This window comes from Gymnodraco acuticeps, unplaced genomic scaffold, assembly GCF_902827175.1.
Source record: "Gymnodraco acuticeps unplaced genomic scaffold, fGymAcu1.1, whole genome shotgun sequence".
Taxonomy (NCBI): Eukaryota; Metazoa; Chordata; class Actinopteri; order Perciformes; family Bathydraconidae; genus Gymnodraco; species Gymnodraco acuticeps.
Window position 1 is genome coordinate 1,501,045 of NW_022989778.1, and position 26,039 is coordinate 1,527,083.

Below are 26,039 nucleotides of genomic sequence, written 5' to 3' on the forward strand. Positions count from 1 at the left end.
TTGAGAGTGTGTTTCAGACCCATGTGATGCTGAAAGTTACCAAATCCCAAACCCAACTGGTAACTTTAACCCTAGATCCAACTCCAAGAGCCTTTACAGAAATAATGACAACCTGGACATCTCAACATTCTAAAGAAATGTCCTCAGGGGCAAAAACTTGAAACTGCTCTCATAAAGATTGACATAGAAACCATAGACTGTATATATAAAGATAGACACACACAAAGATCAGGTACAGAAGAGATGATGATATATCGTGCAGTTTTTCTACAAATGTGCCACAAGCTTATTTTTTCCAGTAGCTCATGTAATTTGAATTCTTAAGTCGTACAACTTTGACATCACACTGAGCACGCAATGTGATGCAACTGGCGAAGCTACAGAGTCTTAAAAAAAGGGACTTGTTCGATGTGCAACACACTGCAACAGTGACTTAAGTTTGGTTTGCATTGCCGAAGCTCAAATCCCACCAGGAGGCTCTACCTGAGGCTGCTCCGTCTTCACTGTGCTGTGGATGCTTTAACGTGCTGCATCTTAAACGGTGGGCTCATAAAAACTCACTATAACTTAATCAACACGCAAAAAAATGTGAATTACACAGAGATTTTTGGTCATCTGTTTGAATTGCAAATGGTAACTTCCCAACAGAGAGGAAACCAGGAGGTATGTTGGTCAGATTCTCCCTGCAGTTCTTCCATTACAGACATTGCCAACTAAAACATGGGGGGATACGTTTCAAATTCCCCCAAATGTTTTGTATTACATTACATGTCACTTGTTAGACGCTTTTATCCAAAGCGACTTACATACATTCAGGACAATCCCCACTGGAGCAATTTGGGGTGAAGTGTCTTGCCCAGGGACACAACGACATGCTGACTGCAGTGGGACTCGAACATGCTACCCCCTGATTCCAAGTCCAGCACAGTATCCACTGAGCCACAGCCTCCCCAGCCTTGTATGCTTTATGTCACCATATTTCAATCTGTGTCTCGTCTTCTTCTCTCTGCACGATGTGTAATTTGCAGCCATGACTCACAGAGCATCAGGGCACAATGAAAGCCAGAGTCCCAGTCCATCCATCATGAAAACACTGAGGGGGGGTGATGTCTATTTTCACATGTTCCTGCATTCATTAAGCCAGGAGCATTTTAGAGGGAAGGAGATTGCCTGTGGAATGGAGTAATTTCTTGCCCTTTATTGAGTTTTAGATGATATGATGAGGAGACCGGTGCATTAGTGTGTGGGGATTGAAAACATTAAAATAACGACCAAAGAAACTAGAAAAAGACAGCTGCAAAGTGACTCAAGATTATTACTAAAAGACTTAAAACAACTTCAAGGGGTTCAAGATGACTGCAAGAGACTCTATGAAGTGACTTAACACAAGTTCCAACATGACTACAAAGTGACTCAAGATGACTACAAAGTTATTAAAAAACAATTACAGAGACTCAGGATGACAGAAAGAGACATAAGAACTACACGGAGATCATTCTGGCAACAACTGTACCCAAAATAACTACAACGAGAGAATTAGAAATACAGCAGTTTGTGTCTCTTTCTCACATGTAGTGTGTGGGGCGTTTAGCATGTATGTCCCCGGGGCCCATCCTCTCATAACCCACTCATAAAGAAAGCACTTTTCTCTTACCTTTCTGTACACGATCATGTTGGGGGAGTCGTCGTCGGGGTCCACCGTGCTCATGGACCTCATGGAGAGCAGAGGTCGGGGCGGGGTCGTGTGGACGCTCTCCTTCGCTTCTTCTTCAGACTCTTCATCAGCCTCCGTCTCCTCCACAGAGCTCGGCTGCTCCTCTTCCTCCTCTTCCTCCTGCTGCTGCTGAGGTGCCTCAGCCATCTCTAGCTTTCAGTCTTCTCCTCCTGCGTCAGGTTATACTCTCTTCTTCACCTGCGTCAGTCTCTCTCTTCCCCCGATCTGTATTTCCTTTGTGCTCTCTCCTCAGTGTAGAAGCTGCTGTTAGGAGAAGAAGAAAAATGAATTAGACACGACTTACGACCGGCTTCAGTCATCCATCTCTCTCTTCTTTCTGTCTTCTGTCAGCAGGAACAGGATGGATGACATTGGGGCCTCATAAATTCCCTCTTTTAGTTTTCTCTGTTATCTCTTTTCTGCAATTCTTCAAGCTCTGCTGTCGCATGAGATTGAAGAGACGGGAGAAGAGAGGACATCATGTTCACTTTTTGCCTTTCTTTACAGCTTCTCAATGATAGCAGAACATAACAAGCTTATTATGCTTATTCAAGCACTTACAAGAAGGAAATAATGTACTTTTTAATATACACAATACAATGAATCATGCTTATTTTTGTATATTTATACTTTTTATAAATGATACACATGAAAAAGGGACATCTGAGATACATGCATCTTAATTATTTACAATTCAGATTAACAAAGCATACACAAGTCAATCTCCTTTTAGTAAAACGTAAAGAGAAACCAATGACACAGCAACATATGACCCTGTTCTGTAGACACACACACAAACACACACACACACACATCTGGCATCCAATAACTCGGGGCTGTCTGGCTCTTTTCTGATGAAAGCTGTCAAAATATTGACGCCGGAGGACAGATGAGCTGAGACGAAGTGAGAAGAAAAACAACAACAAAGGAGAATAAACTCCGGACTCTACTTCCTACATCCATCCATCCAGGACTTTCTGCTTTACAAACTACAGCCCAACATATTTCATCCCAACCATAACTAGGACCAGTTATCACTTATCTCATGCTAAATAAAAGTACACAACTTCCTTTCACTTATTTCACTCATCTTCAGCCAGCTGGCTTCCTTACTGAATAAATACAACACCACGAATAGGCAAAACATGGTTCAATTGTAAAAAATAATTGTTGGAGATGCGTTTCATTCCTTTACTTGCTCCATCTATTATCTCAAACCACACACATAAATAATCTAGTACCAGCCTTGTATTGTACAGTTTACAATTAGAAAATACTTCTTTATGTGGCAGTTTGTTGGAATTGCATCTAAAATCAATTGTAATTGATTGAGCACATTGTCGATGACATCTCTAATTACATAATATTCCAAACACGTATCTTACAATTGTATTCCACTTTAAATGATTTATCATTGCTGTAAACTTCCACTTGCACAAACACATAAGGCGCTTTCGCACCGGAGTACTTTTACCCGTATACTTTTCCCGTTTAGTTCCGATAGTGCCTGGAATTTTGCGTTCACACCAAAGAGAGAACTTCGTTCAGAGAACTTTTACCCCCATCTGTAGTGCCTGCTAGAGAGGTGGGACTATCCTGGGGAGAAAAAAGTACCAATTTCTATTGGCTGGGCGAATTGCAAACCACGCCCCGTAAAACTCTGAAAGGTTTTTTGAAGCCGCCATTGTATTTGCTGGCATTAGCATTATTAATATTAGCCCTGTGCGCCAACGCAGAGAGACTAACTTATGGCAACAACAACAAAAAAACATGGGAGCGGTGGAGATGAGGAGGTGTCGGCGTTCTGGCGATTTACTCGGAAGGCTTCAGACTGAAGCCAGTCCCCAACTCCGGGGACTTCCGGCCGGGGACTTCGGGTGGCAGTATACGCCGTGAAGTGGTTTGCGGCCTGCCAGTAAACCCAAAGCAGAAGAAGAGGAAGAAGTGACGTCAGCGGCTTCATTTGCGATTCCGGTGTGAACCGTTCTTATTATACACCCATGGTGTGAACGCGGTCAGCTCTTAGTTCCATGGGGGTACTAAGTGCTGGGTACTAAGTGCTGGGAACTAAGTGCTGGGTACGAAGTGCTGGGAACTAAGTACGGCAAAGTACTTGGTGTGAAAGCGGCTATTGAAGCAAAAACAAAGCTTCAGGTTTGCTGGCAACTTGCATTATCTCAGGAAATTGAGTAAAGCTGTGACTTAATTTCCAGTCAATTATTCCTCCACACCCTGTCAAACAGAGCCTGCCCTCTTAAATCCAGCAAGGTTAAAGTAAAATACTTTTTTTTTTAAACATCAAGATACTCACAATAAACAGATGCAAGGGGGAAAAAAGCTCTGCTTGGACCTTGACCAAGCAAATGTTTGACAAAAGGGATCCCAGAGCATTTAACGACATAAATGGAGGAGAGCATCTGTGTCCTGGCATCCAAGTGCTCATGGGAAATGCAGTTCACATTAGTAGTTCTGGAGTCTCAACATAGGAGGTTCCAGGAATATAACATATTACAAAGAGTCAAAAGAAGAAAATACAATTACTGTTTTACCCTGTTGAAAGTATTGATGCTAAGCCAGCTGCTGACTAACTGTATGTATCATACAGACAGGAGAATGGTATTAATCCTCTCATCTAACTCTCGACAGTAAAACAAATAAGACTGTAAGCAGAGGATTACAACTGCCCTGGCTCGGTCTGCAAATCATAATGCTGTCTACAAGTATCTAAACAATACATTTTAGATTTTACAGGAAGTGTTTGGCTGCTTGCTAACACTGAGAGACCAAAATATTCAACTATTCTTGCCGCCCTACACACTCATTATTACATTTACACTACATGACTCTGTGGTATTATGTACAGCTGTTGAAAATGTCCAACACAACATGCTCCACTTTTCAAAACTAACTTCCAATGCTGCCTGGCTGTCTACTCAAAGTAGAGTAGAACACTTTGATTTATCTGTGATTTGTGTGTGTGTGTGTGTGTGTGTGTGTGTGTGTGTGTGTGTGTGTGTGTGTGTGTGTGTGTGTGTGTGTGTGTGTGTGTGTGTGTTTAAAAATCCAAGTAGGAAAAGAGTTTAATGCATTTCTGAATCAACGGCTTTCAACTCGCATTCTTCATTATAGGCGTACCATCTGCTTCGCGTGTATTCCAGCTCTGAATACATAGAGAAATGCCTGATTTGTTTCTCAGTAATGCTTAACTTCACAGTCCCCTCGCTACACGCTGCTTCTGGAATCACATGTAGCCGGCATGGGATCAATAACTCCAACATTCGTTCTGACTCTTTATTTTGCATTTAAATGAAATGTTCAGGGTGAATACGCTCCTCTGATCACTGATCAGCCTTAATCACAACATGATTCAGTGATTATCTGATGAGATGCTGTGGTCGCCCTAATGGATTTAAAGTAATAACTTCATCAGGTGTGGTCACCTTGAGATAAAGCTAGAGGGGATTTAAAGTATGTTTTCTTACAGAGAAAGCGAACCAGTGTGTCTTCAATCAGGATAAACACAGCAGATCCAATTTTTATTCTTAATTGAACTGATTAAGCTTTTTTCTTCTTATCCCATGCTGTGTTGACAGGAAGTAGATGCAGAGTGAGACTTCTCGCTGTGTGTCCCTGTGGACCCTCCACAGTGCCACACACAACTAAAGTTTTTTCGAGCCCCCTCCCCCATCCTCTACTCCAGATGAGACTGGCTGAGGATGCCTGAATGTTTTACGCTGAGTGCTGGTTGTAAAATACCATCTATCCAGCAGGCAGCCATCTTTTATGCACAAGGAGGCATAATGATAAACCCAATGTGTGTGAAACCAATATCAGGGCACTCCAGTGGTTGTCATATTGTGTGAATAACCAAACTGGTTTGTATAATTTGATTTTAAGGAGACTTAAAAAAAGAACTAGAAGAACTTGACATGCCCAAAAAGTGACCTGAGACTTGGATCAGATTAATTGAGTCTCGCATCTCGTTACACTACATACATAATTACACCATATGCTGGATCATTGAGATGACCCTCAACAGAAACTGACATTAAGTAGGCAGGGGTATCTCAAGACTTTTGACAATAGCTAATAACTCTCCAAGTTTGCATAGTTCAGGTTTGATGAATGGTGATGTGACACATCTCCATAAAACATCTGTTTGAGGTTTCTCACACACACACACACACACACACACACACACACACACACACACACACACACACACACACACACACACACACACACACACACACACACACACACACACACACACACACACACACACACACACACACACACACACACACACACACACACACACACACACACACACCACACACACACACACACACACACCACACACACACACACACACACACACACACACACACACACACACCTACAGACACACTTGTATTTTTCCTTTTCATGCCCGGTAGTTGCAGACTGTAGCATGCCCATTATCACCCAAGTAGTGAACACACTGACACAAAAACACACACACCTTCATTTCAAACCTGCAGCCCTCAGAGTGTCACTTAACTAAGTAGCCAAATGCTCCTTTCAATCACAGGTGGGATTAACATCATCACACATGCACGCACACATACATCTCATACATGTACAATACTGTAACATCCCACATTCACCCAGCTCCTCTCTGAGAGTAACATCACAGCACTGACACTACCAACACATTAATGCGCGAATCGAAACCTAAATGAGGTCCTTTTTAGTTGAACGTTCCTCACTCTGTCCTGATTTATTCATTCATTCATTACCTCGCTGCCTCTATCCCTTGTCCCCTCTTCCTTACCTGAGCGCTGGCTTCTCTCTCCGAGCTCCGGAGCCAAAAAACCGGCTTCACCGGAGATCTGCTGCACACAGAGAGAGAGAGAGAGAGAGAGAGAGAGAGAGAGAGAGACAGAGAGAGAGACAGAGAGAGAGAGAGAGAGACTCTCTCCATTACTCAAATGCAGCGTGCGTGTGTGTGTGTGTGTGTGTGTGTGTGTGTGTGTGTGTGTGTGTGTGTGTGTGTGTGTGTGTGTGTGTGTGTGTGTGTGTGTGTGTGTCAAACAGAGCCTGCCCTCTTACATCTATGGTTAAAGTTAAATATTTGTTAAAACATACTCACAATAAACAGATGTAAGGACAGACTTAAATGTGGTTGAAAGAAAGCTCTGCTCCATAGCTGGACCTTGACCAAGAAAATGTTTGACAAAAGGGATCCCAGAGCATTTAACGACATAAATGGAGAGCACCTGTGTCTTGGCATGCAAGTGCTCATGGGAAATGCAGTTCACATTAGTAGTTCAGTCTAAACGTAGGAGGTCCCATGAATATAACATATTACAAAGAGTAAAAATAAGTAAATACAGCACAAACAACTCTTACTGTTTTACCCTGTTGAAAGTATTGATGCTAAGCCACTTATGCAGCTGCTGACTAACTGTATATATCATACAGACAGGAGAATGGTATTAATCCTCTCATCTAACTCTTGACAGTAAAACAAATAAGACTGTAAGCAGAGGATTACAACTGCCCTGTCTCCGTCTGCAAATCATAATGCTGTCTACAAGTATCTAAACAATACATTTTAGATTTTACAGGAAGTGTTTGGCTGCTTGCTAACACTGAGAGACCAAAATATTCAACTAGTATTGCATTTTGCCGCCCTACACACTCATTATTACATTTACACTACATGACTCTGTGGTATTATGTACAGCTGTTGAATATGACCAAATCTATATTTGATGCAAACACGACATGCTCCACTTTTCAAAACTAACTTCCAATGCTGCCTGGCTGTCTACTCAAAGTAGAACACTTTGATTTATCGGTGATGCAGAGAGAGTGTGTGTGTGTGTGTGTGTGTGTGTGTGTGTGTGTGTGTGTGTGTGTGTGTGTGTGTGTGTGTGTGTGTGTGTGTGTGTGTGTGTGTGTGTGTGTGTGTGGTGTGTGTGTGTTGGAAAGTATTCTTGTACTTTCTTTTGACATACTTGTACTTTACTTGACTATTTTTTTACATGAATGCTACTTGATGGACTCTTGGGCTGTGACTCAGATCCATTGATTTCACTGGGATTTTAGCTGAATGATATTCAAACTATCTTTTTGTCTATCCGTCTAACGCACAAATTGGCTGCCATCTAAAAGTAGCTTTCCTTAAATCTACTTCATTTATATGGTTGACTCCAAAGTTCTCTGAAAGGTCCCAATGTGTTCACTTTGATGGGCTGTCTTCTGAGTGGTTAAACATTACTAATGGTGTTCCTCAAGGTTCTGTTTTAGGTCCACTTTTATTCTCCATATATATCAACAGTTTAGGTGAAAATGTGGATGATGCTACTTTACATTTTTATGCGGACGATACCGTGATGTACTGTGCAGGTCCCTCCATTAAGGAGGCTGGTGTTAAATTACAGGCTGTTTTTAACATTATTCAGACTCAGCTTGCTGAACTTAAGCTTATTTTAAATGTTGATAAAACCAAGTTAATGCTATTTACAAAAGCTAAAAAGACACCAGAGCCTGTTTTGGATATTGTTACTATGTAAGGACAAGTACTTGAAGTGGTTACCTGTTATAAATACCTAGGTATCTGGCTTGGTGATTGTCTTACTTTTAAACTTCATGTCAATAACTAGCTTAAAAAGCTGAGGGTTAGACTAGGTTTCTTTTTCAGAAATAAGTCCTGTTTCTCTTTTGAAGCCAGGAAAAGGCTAGTCACTGTGACCTTTTTACCTGTGCTGGACTATGGTGATTTGATCTATATGAATGCACCTGCCCATTGCCTGGAATAGTTAGATGCTGCCTATCACAGTGCCCTGAGATTTGTTACTAACTGTAAAGCACTTACTCATCACTGTACCCTGTATGCCAAGGCAGGTCTGCCTTCACTAACTGTACGGAGGCTCAGTCATTGGTACATGTTCATTTACAAAGCCATGTTGGGTAAACTACCTTTTTATATCTGCTCTCTGATCTCTTGACGAATTGAAAGTACTTATTGCCTGAGATCTCATGATGTTGTTTTATTAAATGTGCCAAGTGCTAGGACTGTCTTAGGGAAGAAAGCTTTTAGTTGTGCAGCTCCACTAAATTGGAACAGTCTGCAAACATGTTTAAAACTGAGCACTTTGGTTCCCCTGCATCATTTTAAAACTCAGCTGGGTGACATGCTGTTTGATACTCATGGTACCTGTCACTGTAAATAGAGTTTGTAAACTGTACCCTGTACATTATGTTGTATGTCATCCTTATTGTTGTTCTGTTGTTTTTATGTTACATGTGTAACTAATGTCCTGCAGGTCACCCTTGAAAAATAGATCTTTTGATCTCAAGGGGCTTCACCTGGTTAAATAAAGGCTACAAACAAACAAAGTCTTTATAAATCTTTGCTCTCCTCATTAACTTGTTGAGGTCTTACCCGATTGAAACTAAAAAGAAAATCGAATGCATGTGAGGTTGACAGGTTTGTTGGAGAATAAAGATTGAGGTGAACTCGCAGTTTCTTAGCACAAACTTTAAAGCATTGTTTCAGTCAGTGCCTTTAGTAGAGGTTGCATGATGAAAGGAGCTCATTATATCTGGATGGCAAAGTCATTTTCTAAAGATAATGAGTTTGTTATTCAATTGGAGAAAAATAAAGATTCCAGGGTTGAGATAAGAACAACCAGGTAACCTGAGATGCTTAATTATGTATCCTGAGATAACGGGAACAAAAATCAACCTTCACCAGCTTCTAAATGGCTTTTATTTTATTTATTTATTTATTTAATCGTTTATTTGGCAGGGGCAATGCACAGTAATGAACACTTAAATATTTCAAATGAATAGAGAAAATCACTTTGAAACTGTGGAACAAATGCACTCAGAAACTTTGTAATATCCACTGAATGGTCAAATATTAGACTCTTCTCCTTGTGCGACAAAACCAATAAAAATCTCATCTAATATTTGTCTTTTCCCCACATTCACCTCTTTCTCTGTTCCTAGCTCAGTATAAACTCTCCTTATTTCTCATGTTGAACATCTCCGAGGCGGCAGATCAACTCTGAGCTGATGAAAACGTTTGGCCGCGCGCTGAAGCACATCAAAGTATCTGATGCAATGATGTACTGAGGGAGGAAACTGGGTACGTACTGTAGTTAGAAGGGATTATACTCCTCTCTCTACACTGTACAGTGAGGGGATTCAACCACAGATCACATTCAGCATGTCAACTCACAGCTTGTTGACAGAGGTGTGGGCAGTTTATTTTCACTGCTGCTGACTGGGGAGGCTAAAAATATTAGCTGCCCTAATTCAAGTAAAAACAACAGGGTGCTTCAAAAGCTTCAAAAGCCAGTTTTCTCTGTCTATCTCACTGTCATCTGACGTTTAATGTGCAAAATGGAAAAATGGACGCCGATATGCTCACAAATCAATACATGCACTTACCAGCTAACTGTCGTCAAAAACAACATTGATACTAATGGAGCACTCTAGCCTGACATACACATACACACACACACACACACACACACACACACACACACACACACACACACACACACACACACACACACACACACACAACATGTCTACTACAGTCTCCACTCTGGACCAACTGAATTATTGAGTAACAGTAAACAGGAAGAGAAGATCCCACTGGGAAGTCTGTGTGTGTGTGTGTGTGTGTGCGTGCGCGTGTGTGTGTGTGTGTGTGTGTGTGTGTGTGTGTGTGTGGTGTGTGTGTGGTGTGTGTGTGTGTGTGTGTGTGTGTGTGTGTGGTGTGTGTGTGTGTGTGTGTGTGTGTGGTTGGAAGGGAGTTGCCCCACTTACTCTTCTCAGGACATGAACTCACACAAATATAAATGTCCTTAAGAAAGCTATTCACAAAATGATATGGGCCAAGTCTCTATCACAACATGTACACAAATAAATGCGTGGCTTTAAATGATAACATGACTCCTACCAAGCCCCTTAGTGAGCCTGAGAACATTTGCTTGAAGATAAAACAAATATTTGGAATTCATCCGTCCATTTTCTGCTACTACTGGGTGGTGGTGCAGTTACAGAGAAAGCAAAGTAGCCCAGATGCCCTTCTCCTCCCTGGCTCCTTCCTCTACCTCCTGCTGGGCGATCCTGAGGCGTTTCCAGGCCAGATGGGATGTATAATCCCTCAGTGTGTTCTGGGTCTGCCCAGAGGAAATCCTTCTAGTTGGATGTGCCTCCACAGGGGTCCTGCAGCACACAAACCATTTTAACTGGAGCCTTTCAAACGCAAAAAGGAGCTCTGTTAGACATCCTGCATATGGGAAACTCATCTCAGCTACTCGTGACCTACATCTGAAGGATGGTGGAGAATTAGGATGACAAAGTAAAGAGTGTATCAGAAGAGTGAACTCTATCCAGCAAAAGAAAGGGGGTCAAACAGGTGTTTTTGATGGCTTTATCCTGCACTTCATTTCACTTTATTACCAAAATAATACAATTCTGTAGCAATTTTATCAGATTAAATCTACAGAAAGCATTTTAAATGATTCTAGTATCAAGTGTATCAATCCCTTTTTTAAGAGGGATTCAAAGTGCTTGTTAATAGACAAGTCAGAGCTTTTCACAATGCTTCTCCTTGTATACAAAGTGACTAGTGATTAGTGGAGATGACAAAGTGTGTGTCATTAGGAGAGTCTGCTGAATACACAGAAATAGTGATGCATGCAGACAGTGTAACATGGACAGATGAAGGAACTGTTAGCATCTGGAATGACAGCAAACCTCAAAGCCTCTAAAGAACAAAACACCTCGACTTTTCTCTGACTCTTTCCTTGAGTGCCTGATAAGAGCAGAGCAGAGACATGAAGCTGTGTGTGGGCTGCTGGAGAGCGTGGGATAAAAGCTTCAAGGGTCCGCACACACAACACACACGAGGGAAAGAAAAGGGATGACCGGTAAACACAGAGGTTTTATTTGCCCAGTCACATGGCAGCAGTCTAAATGGAGATGAAGCCAATACAAGTTGACAACCTTCTGATATACAGACTAGACCTTACTCTCACATACATATCTCAAGTCAATATGTTGTGTGCTCTATACAGTGATAGTGACAGATGTTTTACAGCATTTCTTTTCAAATACTCTCATGGTTTGTGATGTTTTCGGTTCATTTATTGTAGCTTTTCCAGGTCAGATTGTTGTTTCTGATCATGACAACAAAAAGTCTTAAGGCCCTGACACACCAAGCAGTCACCAGAGGACTCGCTGACGCTGACGTCGGCTGTTGCCTGGCCGTGTTCTCCTGCGTCTTGGCCATGTGTCGCACGGGAAGACACCGCAAAGACTTCAGTGCGTGAGTGGCAATAACTCTCCTTACCAGCAGGCGGCGGTAGTGTGTATTCGTCATTCAAAAGAGGCAACAACCGGAAGACAGAGAAGAAGAACAGACCGTGATATAAACAACAACAAATAACTTGTGCGTTCCATTTTCCCTCTCGTCCATCGAAAACATGTTTCGTGCGGCACTGGAGCTATCAGCCATTGCAGTGTTACTTGTGGAAGACATTCTCAAGCAACAGTCTCTCAAGAAGCGGAAGCGAAGAATTAGGAGAAAACCGCACCTAAATGGGTTAAGGTCATGGTTACGCTGCGATTTTTGGCAACAGGTATGCAAGCTAAGATGTTGCTATATTTAATATGAATAGCAGTCTGTGTGTGCCTTCTTCTTAAAATCGTTTGTTTACGTCCCTCACTTCCGTATCGCTTCTCATGCACTGATTCGCTAGCTGAACAGCCAATCAGAGTGATTGTTTGGTCCGACTGCCAGACCCGATCCATGGCCGATTCAACATGTTGAATCGGCCATGGATCGGGTCAGGCAGTCCAAATAAGGCGTGTCACGGTCGACGGTTCGGGACACACCAAATTGAGTTTGGGCGACAGGACACGCTTCGTCTCCCGACTTACGAGAACAGCCGATATCGGCTTGGTGTGTCAGGGCCTTTACATTTCTAATTCTACTTACAGTGTAATGACTCTACACCATGTTATCTGTTGAATTTATTACATATACATTCTATTGATCACATTGGAGTAACTTAAATCAGGAAAGCGACTTTTGAACGATTGACAGAAATGTTTTTATTAAATCATTTGATATTGACTTGCCATTTTGAAATGTTCTAAGATTGGCTAAACACTACACACTTGAGTCTCACAATATTACTGTTGCGCTACTGTATTGATTCTCAACTTTGAATCGTTTGTTACCATGCAAAGATGTGTTGTAGACAGTGGCAGCAAAATAAAAAGTTAAATCTAAACAGTTTGGGTCAATTATGCTTTAAAACTCCTGTGAAAGATGTGTAATCGTCCAATCCTGCTGTGAGGCTTTCTGCTGGATCAGCACAGGATTGCCCTAACATGTAAACACAGACAACTTCAACATGTTCAAACCCAAAATAACACATTTAGCACTTTGCAAATAAACTCTCAAAGGCTAAAAAAGACCTAGCCAGGCTCCAGCTCTCTCTGATCAGGCTTTAATTCAGGCATCACACACTTCTCTCCGTAGCCAAGCCTTGAAAGGAACCCCAGGTGATTCAGCCCACTCATTTTTCACCTGTAGCAGAGATGACTAATCTGCAGCCTCCCCTCCTCCTCCTCCTCCTCTCCTCCTCCTCCTCCTCCTCCTCCTCCTCCTCCTCCTCCTCCTCCTCCTCCTCCTCCTCCTCCTCCTCCTCCTCCTCCTCCTCCTCCTCCTCTCCTCCTCCTCCTCCTCCTCCTCCTCCTCCCCTCCTCCTCCTCCTCCTCCTCCTCCTCCTCTCCTCCTCCTCCTCCTCCTCCTCCTCCTCCTCCTCCTCCTCCTCCTCCTCCTCTCCTCCTCCTCCTCCTCACTTCTCCTCCTCCTCCTCCTCCTCCTCCTCCTCCTCCTCCTCCTCCTCCTCCTCCTCCTCCTCCTCCCCCTCCTCCTCCTCCTCCTCCTCCTCCTCCTCCTCCTCCTCCTCCTCCTCCTCCTCCTCCTCCTCCTCCTCCTCCTCCTCCTCCTCCTCCTCCGCCTCCTCCTCCTCCTCCTCACTCCTCCTCCTCCTCCTCCTCCTCCTCCTCCTCCTCCTCCTCCTCCTCCTCCTCCTCCTCCTCCTCCTCCTCCTCCTCCTCCGTCCTCCTCCTCCTCCTCCTCCTCCTCCTCCACCTCCTGCCTCTCCTCCTCCTCCTCCTCCTCCTCCTCCTCCTCCTCCTCCTCCTCCTCCTCCTCCTCCCCTCCTCCTCCTCCTCCTCCTCCTCCTCCTTCCTCCTCCTCCTCCTCCTCCTCACCCAGACTGCAGTCACTGCCTCAAACAGCCTGAACATCGCTGCAGGAGGACAGGGAGCAGCACAGGGCGAACCAGGTCACAAACAAACCCATCAGATAGATTTCTCTCAGCCTTTCCCCCCAAATTAGGCAGACATTTATTCTTCAACAGTTGCATTGGTTAAAGCCTTATTTGAAGTGATATTTTATTTGTAAAATATTTACTTCTGGGGGAATCTAGGCAACTATGTTATCAATGTGTTGGTATTCATTTGGCAGCTAAGAATACAGGCAATTGTTTTTCTTGCGCTCACGTTGAGTTTAATTTCGGTAACACTTTATTTTGATAGTCCATAGTTAACACTCTACAAGTCATCAGTTGACATTCAACAACACTGTTTCAACAGACAAGTAACATGCATTTCACTAACTGCCAGTAGAACATAATGTACATCTCAAGTGTTGATCTATAGATTTTACAAAAAGTGTCTGTTGACTGTCAACATGTTATTAACCGATATTCAACCTTCCTATCTGTAGATTGTGAGTTCTTGTGAAAAACCTTCTCAAGTGAATGCATTAGGCTTCTGTATTTATCTTATATATTAGTCAAATAAAACAGGAACAGGTGTTTCTAACTCAAACATTACATTCATAAGGAATAAATAAAGTTTGTGATCAGTTGTGCAAAACATTTCGCTTTATTCCCATGTCTGTTACATATCATTAGTGGATGAATGTGTTCTGTTGATAGGTTATAGACTTTCTACTGTTCTCAACTGTGTTTCACTTTAATTGGATAGTCCTAACACATGCCTACAAACGCTTAGTGGAGAACCTACTAAAAGTATACTGATAGTCAACGATCAAGAGATAGTCAACTAAACTCTAACGTTGCTTATCTGTTGATCACCAACTAATGCTTAATGTAATCTTTAGTTGACATCTTGACTCTCAACAGAGTATCAACAGATAGTCGACACGACCCTGTTGACTTTCAACTGACAGATTGATTTTGAGTTGATTGTCAATTTTGAAGATGTTGACACAATATACAGATAGTAAGGTTGAATATTGGTTAATACGCTGTTGACATGCTACTAAATGTCAACTGATGACTTATAGAGTGTTAAATATGGACTATCAAAATAAAGTGTTGCCGTTTATACAACTAGTTACTACACAAATAAACGAGTTACTATGTGATTATGGCAGACCTCTGGCTGGTGAAATCCTCCATTGTTTAATTCCCTGCCAACAAAAGAGACGATTAACTTATTGTCGTTGTTTGGTATTAGCCAACAAATATCTTTGTTGTCTTGATAATAAAGGAGCAAGGATGTTTTTGTCATGGGGATTATTTCTATACTTTCTGTTAATGTGTAAAAAGTAAGCATCCAAGGTCATTATTGGTTGTGGAAATAGTATTGGACAAATATAACAAAAATCAAGGTACATTCAGTAGTCTTTTATAACTGCATCGCACTAAATTGAGTTTACTCATAGATGGATGGACATGTGAGCTCAGTAGCTGTAATCCACTGCACTTCTAGAACAGTTGGAGCTTGGTAATATCATGTAAAACAGTGATGCAGTGTTGCACGAGAGTAATTCAGGCTGAGCTTTTCAATAAGTTGATGTGAACTCTAGAAAAAAAGAATGCTATATATGTTCCTATCTTCCTTTTCAATCCTGTCTTTCTGTGTGCCGGAAGTGACCACTGCTCATTGGTTGTAGAACATCACACACGATAGAGAGGAGTTTGTGTCTCCGGCTGTGAGTTAAAGTGCAATCAGGTGAGTCAGAGAGATCAGGAACAATAGGAGCCCGGTGGAATCTAGGGGTGAAGCGAACAGTCCTGGTCCCAGACCTGCTCACTCTGCGGTTACTCACCGTTCAATACTGTCAGACAACGCTCTGCACGAAACATCAAGTAAACCCACTCTGACGAGAAGCTGTTGTCACTGTCTGAGAAAAAACATTATGACAAATGATATTGTTGTCTGTTCACCACGCAAGGCTGGACACGAGCAATAATTGAAGATCAGAAGAAAAAAAACAGCTGTTAATTTACTTTTGAAATTATTTCTTTTTTAAAATGATTTGCAAATTAGGTGTGTATTTGTCTGGCTTTATGGCAATTAAGTTCTCAATAGTGGATTCATTAGAAGCAAAAACGTGTTTAATATACTGTTATATCACATACCAGAAAACACATCTTCAATATGTTATATCAATTTTCATAATATGGCGTGCTTCTCTCCAGCATATCTATCACTATCCCATTGTACTCAATGGTATGGCAAAACTGCCAGAAGTAGCTAAAATAAGCCTTTAAGATTTGTGCTGTAGCTTTCTAATTTATAAGAAGTATTTTAGTTTGTATCCTTATTCTAATCTGTACTCAAAAAGTAAGCTCAAGATCATTAAAATATGTAAACAGTACAGATCAGAAACTCACAGAAGTCAACAACTCCACAAATTGATACGGCATTTATTTATTTCAGAAACTTTAATACTGTGATCACTGCAAATGTCTTTTTCATACCTTTACATTTTACAAAGACAATGGACCCAGGATGTAAACAGCATTTCTAGTCTATCAAACGCTTGGTCCTCTTGAAGGTTGTTTCCCTCCGCTCAGAGCCGACCACTTCGCGGGTTAGTTTGTTCTTCCAACGGATCAGCTTCGTGGAACCTTCCAGCAATCACCAAGCTCTCAGGCTGGAAATCAGCATCCCTCCAGAGAAAACAACCTCCAGCCGGCTCCGTCTGATCAGTGAAGCTTGAGGAAGAGGAGGGTACACGTATTGAATAAAGTCAAGCACCTTCCTCTTGTCAGCTGGCAGGAAAACTACGGAGCAACACCAAGACACGACGGCACAGGAATGGATCGATTCACCTTTCTCATCCAAAACAACACAACCCTTTTTATAAAACATTGTGCAAAGATTCTTAAAAACAAATTACAAAATGGAACATTTGAACATTCACATTTCCCTCTGAAAAGCACCAAAAACAAAGCGAACGGAACAAAAATATGTACTGTGAAATAACATCTTTCGCTGGAGTCACTGGTTTGTTAATGTCTTTGTATAAGGTGGACAAATGTATAACATCCCACTCGATGCACACTTTTGAAGATGCGAGCAAAACATCTACTGCACAGTTCGTCATGTGGCCATACTTCATTTGAGATACAAAAACTAGAGCACTTTCCATGTACAATAAAATACCAAACATTAGCCATCATTTAAGCGAACTGTAGCTCTGAGCAATTCAAAACTTCCACCTATATATCTCGTTATATTGTGTGTAAGGATTTCACATTATTGGATGACTACTAGACACAACTGGCCGACTTCTTAAACTGTTAAAACAACTATATAATATCACCAAGCAAAACTATTGGGACGTTTCTTTTATAATCCACACAGATTTATATGAGATTCTTAAAACAGAACCGTCTTTTGTTGCGACTTCACTCATGACACTGCTAAACTACAAAGCTGAATGTCAGTTATAGTAAACATCACATTTCTTTAGGCTCGTTCATATTCTCTTTACATTCAGACCGGGTGGCGTTCTGGGTTTAATTACATCGATTTAAGACACAAATTTACCTTTAAGAGACTAAAAAATTGAGATCTTTTTATCAAACGTTTGATAGCACAGGACAGGGAAGGAGTTAAGGCTTTAACACCACGTTTGTGATCAGCATTTCCAACATAGACGAGCTGAAGTAACCCCAGCATGCACCTGGCTGAGAACGCTCCGTCTCCTCGGGGTGTAAGTGGCTTTGTGATTTAGGGGGAACATTTCTATCAACACACTTATTACAGGGGCCAGCTGCCCTGAAAGATATACTGCATGTAGCTGAATGCAAAGGCACACACACCGTCACACTTCACACACACTCGTCCCTGCGTCTGGAGGCTTGCGCGCCTGATTGTGTTCGGTACAAATATTCAAACGAAGAGAAGCCTCGCACTACAGACATTTATGAGGTCTACAACTGTGAGTATGAAGCCGATTAAAACTCAAATGTGTTTATTTTTCGGGATGAAAAAGACGAGCCTTTCCCTTTCATCTGTTCCCCAGGTGCTGTTTCAAAGGCACGTCCCTGCTCTGAGAAAATGACCAACAGAAGTGAGTGTAGGCATGGCTGATGTACATTCACACACTGACAACACACACTGCCACTGGCTCATCATGGGGCTTTATAATCTCACCATATCATTACTTTTCCTACAAATACTGAACCTGAGGAAAACTATAGATGTTAAAATGCAAAACACACCTACATACACACACCTAAGGTTTGGTTCCTTTAATCTAAAATCCACCTTTGATTGTCTGTCAAAGCTGGCGTTTGTTTCCTGTTCTGCGTGTGGCCTCCCGATGTCTGACTGATTGTTGGAGAGGCGTGGGGAAAATACTGAGTGACTGGCGGCACATTTAATAATCATGACATTTCCACTGGTCATCACTAGAGGGCACTGTAAGCAACACGACAGCAGGCTTGGGCACCACAAAACACAACATAATACAGAATAAAAAGCATATAATCAGAATTGAGAAAGAAAGCCATTTAAATAATATAGCTAGTGACCGTTTTTCTTGAGGAACTAAACACTGATGTCAGTTGTACTTTGACGAATAGAACAACTTATTTGAATTATAATACAATGAAATAAATTAACATAGGGGGAAAAAGTCCACTCTTACTTTTCCCTCCCAAAAAATGTCTGTCATTACTGGCTCTGTGTATTCCAGATGGGACGCTGCGCAGAGTCCTCTCCGTCCTTTTTCCTAAAGCATGATGTCTTCTGCTTTAACAGAAGAAGATGGAGGCTCTTGTGCAGCAGAGTCTTTTAAGTGTAACCTTTAAAATATCTCCTCCCATGTCTCCCTTATTCTTTTATGAGAGAGACAGGAGTCTTCCTATTGCTTTTAAGACACATACAATTTGGATGGACCAAAGCACTCTGGATTTCAGTCATGTTTGATGGCACCACTTGCCGATGGCTTATAAATACACTCCTCCGTCAGGCGTGGGATTGTGCTGACAGACAGGATGCAGTAATCCAGATCTGAGGGACGAAGAGGAGGAACAATGCTGTACAAATCCACGTTTCCCTGGCGATCAGAGGCGACCTGCTTCCATGTCGGTGGCTGAACTTCCACCATGACCCTTCAGTGGTGAGACACTTTAGGAGATGAAACTTCTTTACATGTGAAGACAACAAAAAGCTCTCCTTCGTCCAGTCAGAGGTCTTCAGGCTTCGGATTCATTATAGGTGTTTGTGTTACAGCAAACGCCAGCTGGCAGATTTGTCTCGTAGTACCTGTCGGACTCCGAGTGGCATTTCAGAGACGTCTTCTCTTAAGTCACGTGGATCTCTCTGCGACCCTCTGCTGTGGCACAAACACTCTCATCACCTCAAAGGTACGGTCCTTAACAAGAGAAACACATCGAAGTGAGAAAGCATTTCAGGAGGGGGGGGGTCCACATCAGGAGGAGGTAAGGCTGACCTCTTCAGAAGGAGCAGGGAGGAGGAGAGCTTCCTCTTTGTCACTATTTTATAAAATGATTTTGGCACAGCGTAGCCTCTGGTCCCATTGGAGAGGAGAGGACAGTCCCTCACATTGACTTATTCTCATCCTGAGGCCGCTCACCAAATATCAGCTGTTGATGTATGAAGCCAAAGAAAGATGGGCACATAATCACGTCCAGGTTCTTGTGCACAGCTTCTTCCCCTCTGGTCTCTGCCCAGTGTTGATGTGTGCATTTGTGTGCGTGCGTGCTAGAGTTAAAGTGTGTAGGGCGGGGGGGGTCAGTTCATGTCGATGGTGTTGAAGACCCACTCTGTGAACTTCTTCAGCTTGGTGGCGGATGTCTGCGACTCCTCCTGCAGCCTCTGGTTGTCCTCCCACAGCCTCTTGACCTGCCCCTGCAGCCTCAGCTTCTCCTCACGCTCCTGGAAGGGAGGATGGGGGACATTTATACAATTGAAGCAGTTTTTAAGCAGTGCAACCACTACTATTTAGAGATATGTATGGCTATTTTACTTGCATGCTTTGGTTACTATAACGCTTTATGAACACACAGTTAGTTATACAGTTTTGTACATTTAACGTTTTTAGACTGTAAGTGTAAATATGCACATTGAATTTTATCTCGTTGCACTGTCGTTGCTACCACCTCTGTTTTTACCACTCTTATTTATTTATTTGTGTCTATTCTTTACTGCAGTGAGAGTTGCCAAAGACATTTCGTTGTACTTTGTATGATGACAATACAGATATATTCTATTCTATTTAGAAGAAAACAATATTGTCGTGACTGAAATGAGTGTCTTACAAATCAAATCACTCAATATTCAACATCGTCACCATACTCTGTTTAAATATAATGAACACTTTAAGTTTAGTGTTTACATAAAACGTCTCAGGTCTGCCGGCATTGAGTCGCACAGTAAGAAGCTTTCAGATTTGATCACATGACAGTTTGAATCTGCTAAAAGCACAACAGAACATACATTTATATCCAGTTAAAGAAAACAATGAAACCCTCTGAGTTGTGCTTCTGGCTTCGGGGTGGTTGAATGAAGTGTAGCATACTAGTTTCCCAGTAGAAGAGGTTTGTTTGTGGAGCCTTTTCTGAGGGGATGGTTGAAAAGGACAGAGGGTGCTGTACGCTGTACAGACTGTAAAACCCCCTGAGCTAAATGGTGATAATAGTAAATAAAATCTGACTTGACTTGAATTTCCTGGTGTCGAACTGATCTACCGCTTACAACGGGAGAAATGCAGACGGGTTAATGCCTCCCAGTATTTCAAAGATAGCAGAGAATTTACTAAGAATTGCGTAAGAAATAAATCACAACCAGACTGCAGTGTTTTTGAGAGGGAAAAGTCTTCACTGTTTAGAGGTCAAAGTAGTTAAGAGGTGACAAAGTCTGCAACTAGCAGATCAAAAACATCCAACTTTTAAAAAGAACGTGACCAGTTTTCACTCCTTTAGCTAAAAACTGGAGGAACTTAAAAAGTGTTCATGGCGGCTGCTTTTGATATTAAAATGCTGTGTAAATATCTGCTCTGGGGTCGTCTTTTGAAAAGTAAAACAAGATTTTTATAGCATAAATGAGGCGTCAAAAATAAGCAAGAATTGTTTGACACTGGAGACTTAGCCTATATTATCATAGGTAGGTGAAACGCATCAGACACACAGACATCAAAAACAGGTCCCTTTTTAACACTCACTCTGGACACAGTGATGGAAAGTAATGGAAATGTAGACATCAGCTTAGAAAGACAGTATGAGAGGATGAGAGATCATTTGAGTAAAATGTCACTCATTCTAGTGAGTCTAGTGAAAGGTAGCACCAATAAGCTGTAGAGCAGAAACAAATAAACAGTGGCAAGACCAAATATCTATTTACATCCCCTGCTGTTCCCTGTTCCACCGGATGCAAAGAAAGCATGGACTTTCGTTCTTCATTCGTAGACAATTATCTTTTAGCACAGAGTGAAGGTTATACACATGCAGATAACATATCTCCATGAACTGCCAAAAAATACAAATCTATAAGTGCAGTAAGTGCATATGTGTGTGTTCCCCCCCTCACCTTCTTCAGGTCCTCCTGCAGCATCTTCACCGTGGCCTCCAGCTTGGTCACCTTCCTCTCCAGCCCTATGTGACCCTCGCTGGGGATGAGAGACACAGAGAGGCATCGTTCATACTCACACTCTCCTTTGTGAATCTACTTATTTCTTATGCACTTTTCTAGTTTTTAAAATGCATTTCCTTGCACTGGTACTCCCTGCGTGCCATGACAGTTAACAGCAATTTGCATTCAAAAAGGACTGTATGTATATGTATAGCTTACACGATCAAATGAATTAATACAGTGATTTTTGCAGTGGTTTACTATAGCCGCTTTCACACCAAGTACTTTGCCGTACTTAGTGCCCAGCACTTATACCTCATTCACACCTACGCAACTCCGGTTCAAGCTCCGTGCTAGAGCTTTTCAGGTTCAGAACCGGTTCTTCGGTTTAGCTCCGGCTCTTTTCACACTGCCCAGAGTCCGACTGGTGCTGCGTCATTGCGTCATCGTTTGCGTCATGACGTAACCGTTTGCGTGCCTGCTTCATAAAGCCAAACCCAACCGCGCGGAAACCCCTCAAAGCTGACACCGACAACAACAACAACAATGGCCGATTGTGCTCCAGCTTCCTCTGTACCTCTTCGGAAGACCAGATTCCCAGCAGGTAGCTGGTCTCTTCAGTGGACCACTGCTGCTTGTTAAGTTTCTCCATCGTTGTGTACAAACTGGATGAAACGCCGGCTTTTTGTTGTTGTTCAGGAGTTGATCCCGCCCGTGCCCCCGCCTCTACGTAAGCGTGACGTATGTGGTGCTTTTGCTCTGGCCGGACAATTTTTTGGTGCTTGAAACGAACCGGATTCCGGAGCTAAGAGGCTGCTCCGCTGCGGTGTAAACAGGAAAACCCGGTGCTTTTCAAGCTCCAGCTCCGAACCGGCCCTGAAACACCGTTTGTGTGAATGAGGTATTAGTGCCAGCACTTAGTAACCCCATGGAACTAAGTACAGATCGCGTTCACACCGGAATAAGTTCCCTGAGGGAAGATTAGGCAAATGAAGCCGCTGACGTCACTTCTTCTTCTTCTGCTTTGGGTTTACTGGCAGGCCGCAAACTACTTCACGGCTTATACTGCCACCCGGAGTTGGGGACTGGCTTCAGTAGAAGCTGCTGGGACTCACCTCTTGGTGTGAACGCAACATTCCAGGCATTATCGGAACTAAACGGGAAAAGTACTCCGGTGTGAACGCGCCTTATAATGAGATTAAGTAGTGATCTATGTACTGTATTTTATTTAAAAAAAGAAGGCAAATCGTTTTTAATTTGAGTCTTATTTGGCTGCAAAGTGAACAAGCTGCAGTCTTGAGGTCACATGTGTACCCTGAATATTTCCTGTGTGTGGTGTGTGTGTGTCTCTGTGTGGTGTTACCTGGACGAGGGCCGGGACAGAGGGGCCGGCTGCAGCTCGATGTGGGACTGCTGGGGGCTCGAGGCCCCGCTGCTCCGGTGGTTTGATTCTCCAAACACATAACTTCTCTGGACTGGAGAAGAGAGGAATAAACAAAGGTGAAACCAAGTCATAGTTATTTATACAAACAATAAGGAGCAGGCAAAATGCTTAACAAATTGAAAAAAGTGGAAATAATAATGAATGTCTATGCGTTATATATAAAACACATACATTGATATCCTACAATCAGGACTATCTAATCACTCTCCCTCTTGATTGACTCTCTGTTAGGCTGGTTTATATACTTGACTAAAGACAAAGTGTGCACTTAATAGAATTTGTTAATACCGTAGTGTGGGTTTCTTTCAGTCTCAAACGTACTGGCCACGTCCACCAGGTGAGTCCACTCCAGAGGGCTTTCCCTTTCCTGGCCCTGAGAGGGGAGGGGCATCAGCTCCTGAGGGAGGGGGCCGCGGTGACGCTCCACCAGATCCACCAATGATGTGTCAGATGCTGAAAGGTCACCTATAAGCAGAGAGGAGTGGATGAAAGAGCTGAATGTTAAACAACTTATTTTGCCATTATGTTTTTTTTACTCAAAGGGTAAAGGCAGAAGGTCACATCCAGAACTTAAGCCAAAAGTATTTACTATATTTATTTTGACACATGACTTATTGTGCATTAATTAACCTCCTTGGGTTGCACTGTTGTCACAACATGGATAAAATGGCCACAAAATACAGTCTTTTAAACAATGATATAAGCACATAAACACAGCTGTTGAAAGTTAATAATGCTGCAACTAATGATTATTTGCTTTATCAATCAATCTGCTGCGTATTTCCATAATTCACAGATTAATCATTTGGTGTACATAATGTCAGTCAATAGTAAAACATTTCCCGGTTTCTAAAATCCAAGTTAATTACTTTAGATCTGATGTTTTGTCAGTCCCAAATAGCTATTTTTGAATGATATAAAACAGAGGAAAAGGGAAATCCCAGAATTCAAGTAATTTTTTGGGGCATTTTTGTTAGAAAAATTACATGATGATTATTTTAAATTGCTGTAATTTGTCAATAGTCTTTCCACTTATCACTAATTTGGTCAACTACACGCTGCAGCTGTAACTGTGATGGATATATTGTGATTTTAAGGGTGCCCATTATCATCTGGCCCGGGACAACAGCTGGAAATTAGCAATGTTTACTAAAGCTGCCCCATTTACTGTTTTGTGTGACAGTTGATCAATGGGGACTATCCACGACACTATACATAAATAAACTAAACTCCAGCTGCTATACCTACTTCCACTCTTCTAGAAACCTACACACTTACCATGGAGTTTGACGCCCAGTTTATAGGAGGGCCGTCGCAGGGGAACCCCGCGGGTGGTGGGTGAGCGTGGGAGGGTGGAGCAGCTGAAGAGGAGGTCTGCACCGAGCGCCGGTTCGGGCATGGAGTCTAAGAGGGGGGGGAGGCGCTGGCCCCGATAGATGCTCTCGTCTGAGAGGGTTCGATGCAGGGGGCGATGGCGGTTCAGAGGCGGGATCTGCTGGGGTTTCTGCCCGTGCTGCACAGGGTGGGGAGGTGATGGGGAATGTTATTATATTATTACTAAAATAGGATCCAACCAAATGCAATATGTGGATGAACCCCGACAGAAAACAACCGCAGAAATACCTGTGATATGTGCAAACTAAACGTACACCTAACATGTAAGACGAATGTGGGGTAACTTTCTAAGTGAACCTGTCCTTTCGCAAATATTTAAAAGAGACACACATTAAATGGTGGTGTGTCAGGAGACGACTTCATTTGCCTTGTCCAAATTAATCCACTTTACTCATTTTAAAGATTCACTGAAATATAAAAGGTGAAGAAACCTGATTAGCAACAGTTTTGTTATTTTAGGATTTGGTTATATGTGTCCATCAACCAGTTGTTCTTGTAAAAAGATTTTGGGATGCATATTTCTGCAGGCGTACCTTTTCCTTATGTCTGCGTGGTGGTGGAGGGCTGTCGGGGGAATTGTGTCTCTTTATGTCTTCCTCCATAGTGGATTTGGCGTGAGGCTGGGGCGAATGCATATCCCGAAGAGAGGGCCTGGCTGCTGGGACGGGAACAACCTCCACCCCCCCCTCTCCTGGAGACTTCCTAATACACACACAGACAGACAAGGCCGCACAGATTAACCCTTGTTTTTCACTTTCAAAAAAGTTACTCAGATTACATTACACGTCACTTGTTAGACGCTTTTATCCAAAGCGACTAACATACTCAGTACTGTGGACAATCCCAACAGGAGCAATTTGGGGTGAAGTGTCTCAGGGACACAACTACATGCAGTGGGGTTTGAACCTGTGCCCCCCTGATCCCAACACCAACGCACAATCCACTGCGCCACACACCTCCCTCAGATGTCCTTAGAAGACTAAATGAATTGTCCAAAACACTGCCATAAAATTATAAATATTTCCCCCTTTCATCAAGGTAAACTTTTACAAACTAAATGATCCTAACTCCAAATATTCTGAATGAAAACCCCAATTAACATTTTATTTACATAACGGCACTGTTGTTTGGTAAAACACAAATGATAACACTGATAAATAATAGAGATATGTGTTCATTCAGCCTCAACAGCAGAGCATTTCACCACCAACTTGCATCCAGGTGCTGCCATTAATGTAATATCCTCTTCAACCACAAGGGGGGAATAGAGCAGTATGCATTTTCTTCCAGAAGCTATTTAGTGCAGTACAGGGATTAAGTCATGTGGGTGGATAAGCAATGGGATCAACGCAGTGTTACGTAGCATCCCTACAGTGAAAACTGTCATAGTAAAGCTAGTAATGTTCAATTCTATCCCTCTTATATACATGCAGTGATGAAGAGCAGCACAACAACAATGCTTCATCACCTCTGACAAGTTCCCAACACGAATGCAACATTATCAGCTTTACAAAAGCCAATATGGATCGAGCATTG

General features: G+C 42.4%; 2 protein-coding genes across 6 annotated transcripts in view; both read right to left on the reverse strand.

Annotated features, from left to right (window-relative positions):
• The window catches only part of rgs6 (regulator of G protein signaling 6), a 91,834-nt gene extending 84,913 nt beyond the window's left edge, over positions 1–6,921 (reverse strand). Inside the window, exons 1-3 of one of the 5 annotated variants that reach the window (XM_034220846.1) lie at positions 6,849–6,921; positions 6,531–6,591; positions 1,655–1,978 (exon numbers count right to left, since the gene is read on the reverse strand). In XM_034220846.1, coding sequence (XP_034076737.1) covers positions 1,655–1,861 — 207 coding nt within the window. In that variant the 5' untranslated portion in view covers positions 1,862–1,978; positions 6,531–6,591; positions 6,849–6,921. The other 4 variants (XM_034220855.1, XM_034220865.1, XM_034220875.1 and 1 more) reach the window with 4 other exon arrangements.
• A 9,544-nt stretch (positions 6,922–16,465) lies between these two features.
• sipa1l1 (signal-induced proliferation-associated 1 like 1) overlaps positions 16,466–26,039 on the reverse strand; it is a 99,501-nt gene continuing 89,927 nt past the window's right edge. The window contains 6 exon segments of the mRNA XM_034220895.1: positions 16,466–19,972; positions 21,623–21,701; positions 23,028–23,139; positions 23,397–23,573; positions 24,387–24,621; positions 25,037–25,205. Of these exon segments, the coding sequence (XP_034076786.1) occupies positions 19,829–19,972; positions 21,623–21,701; positions 23,028–23,139; positions 23,397–23,573; positions 24,387–24,621; positions 25,037–25,205 (916 nt within the window). The 3' untranslated portion in view covers positions 16,466–19,828.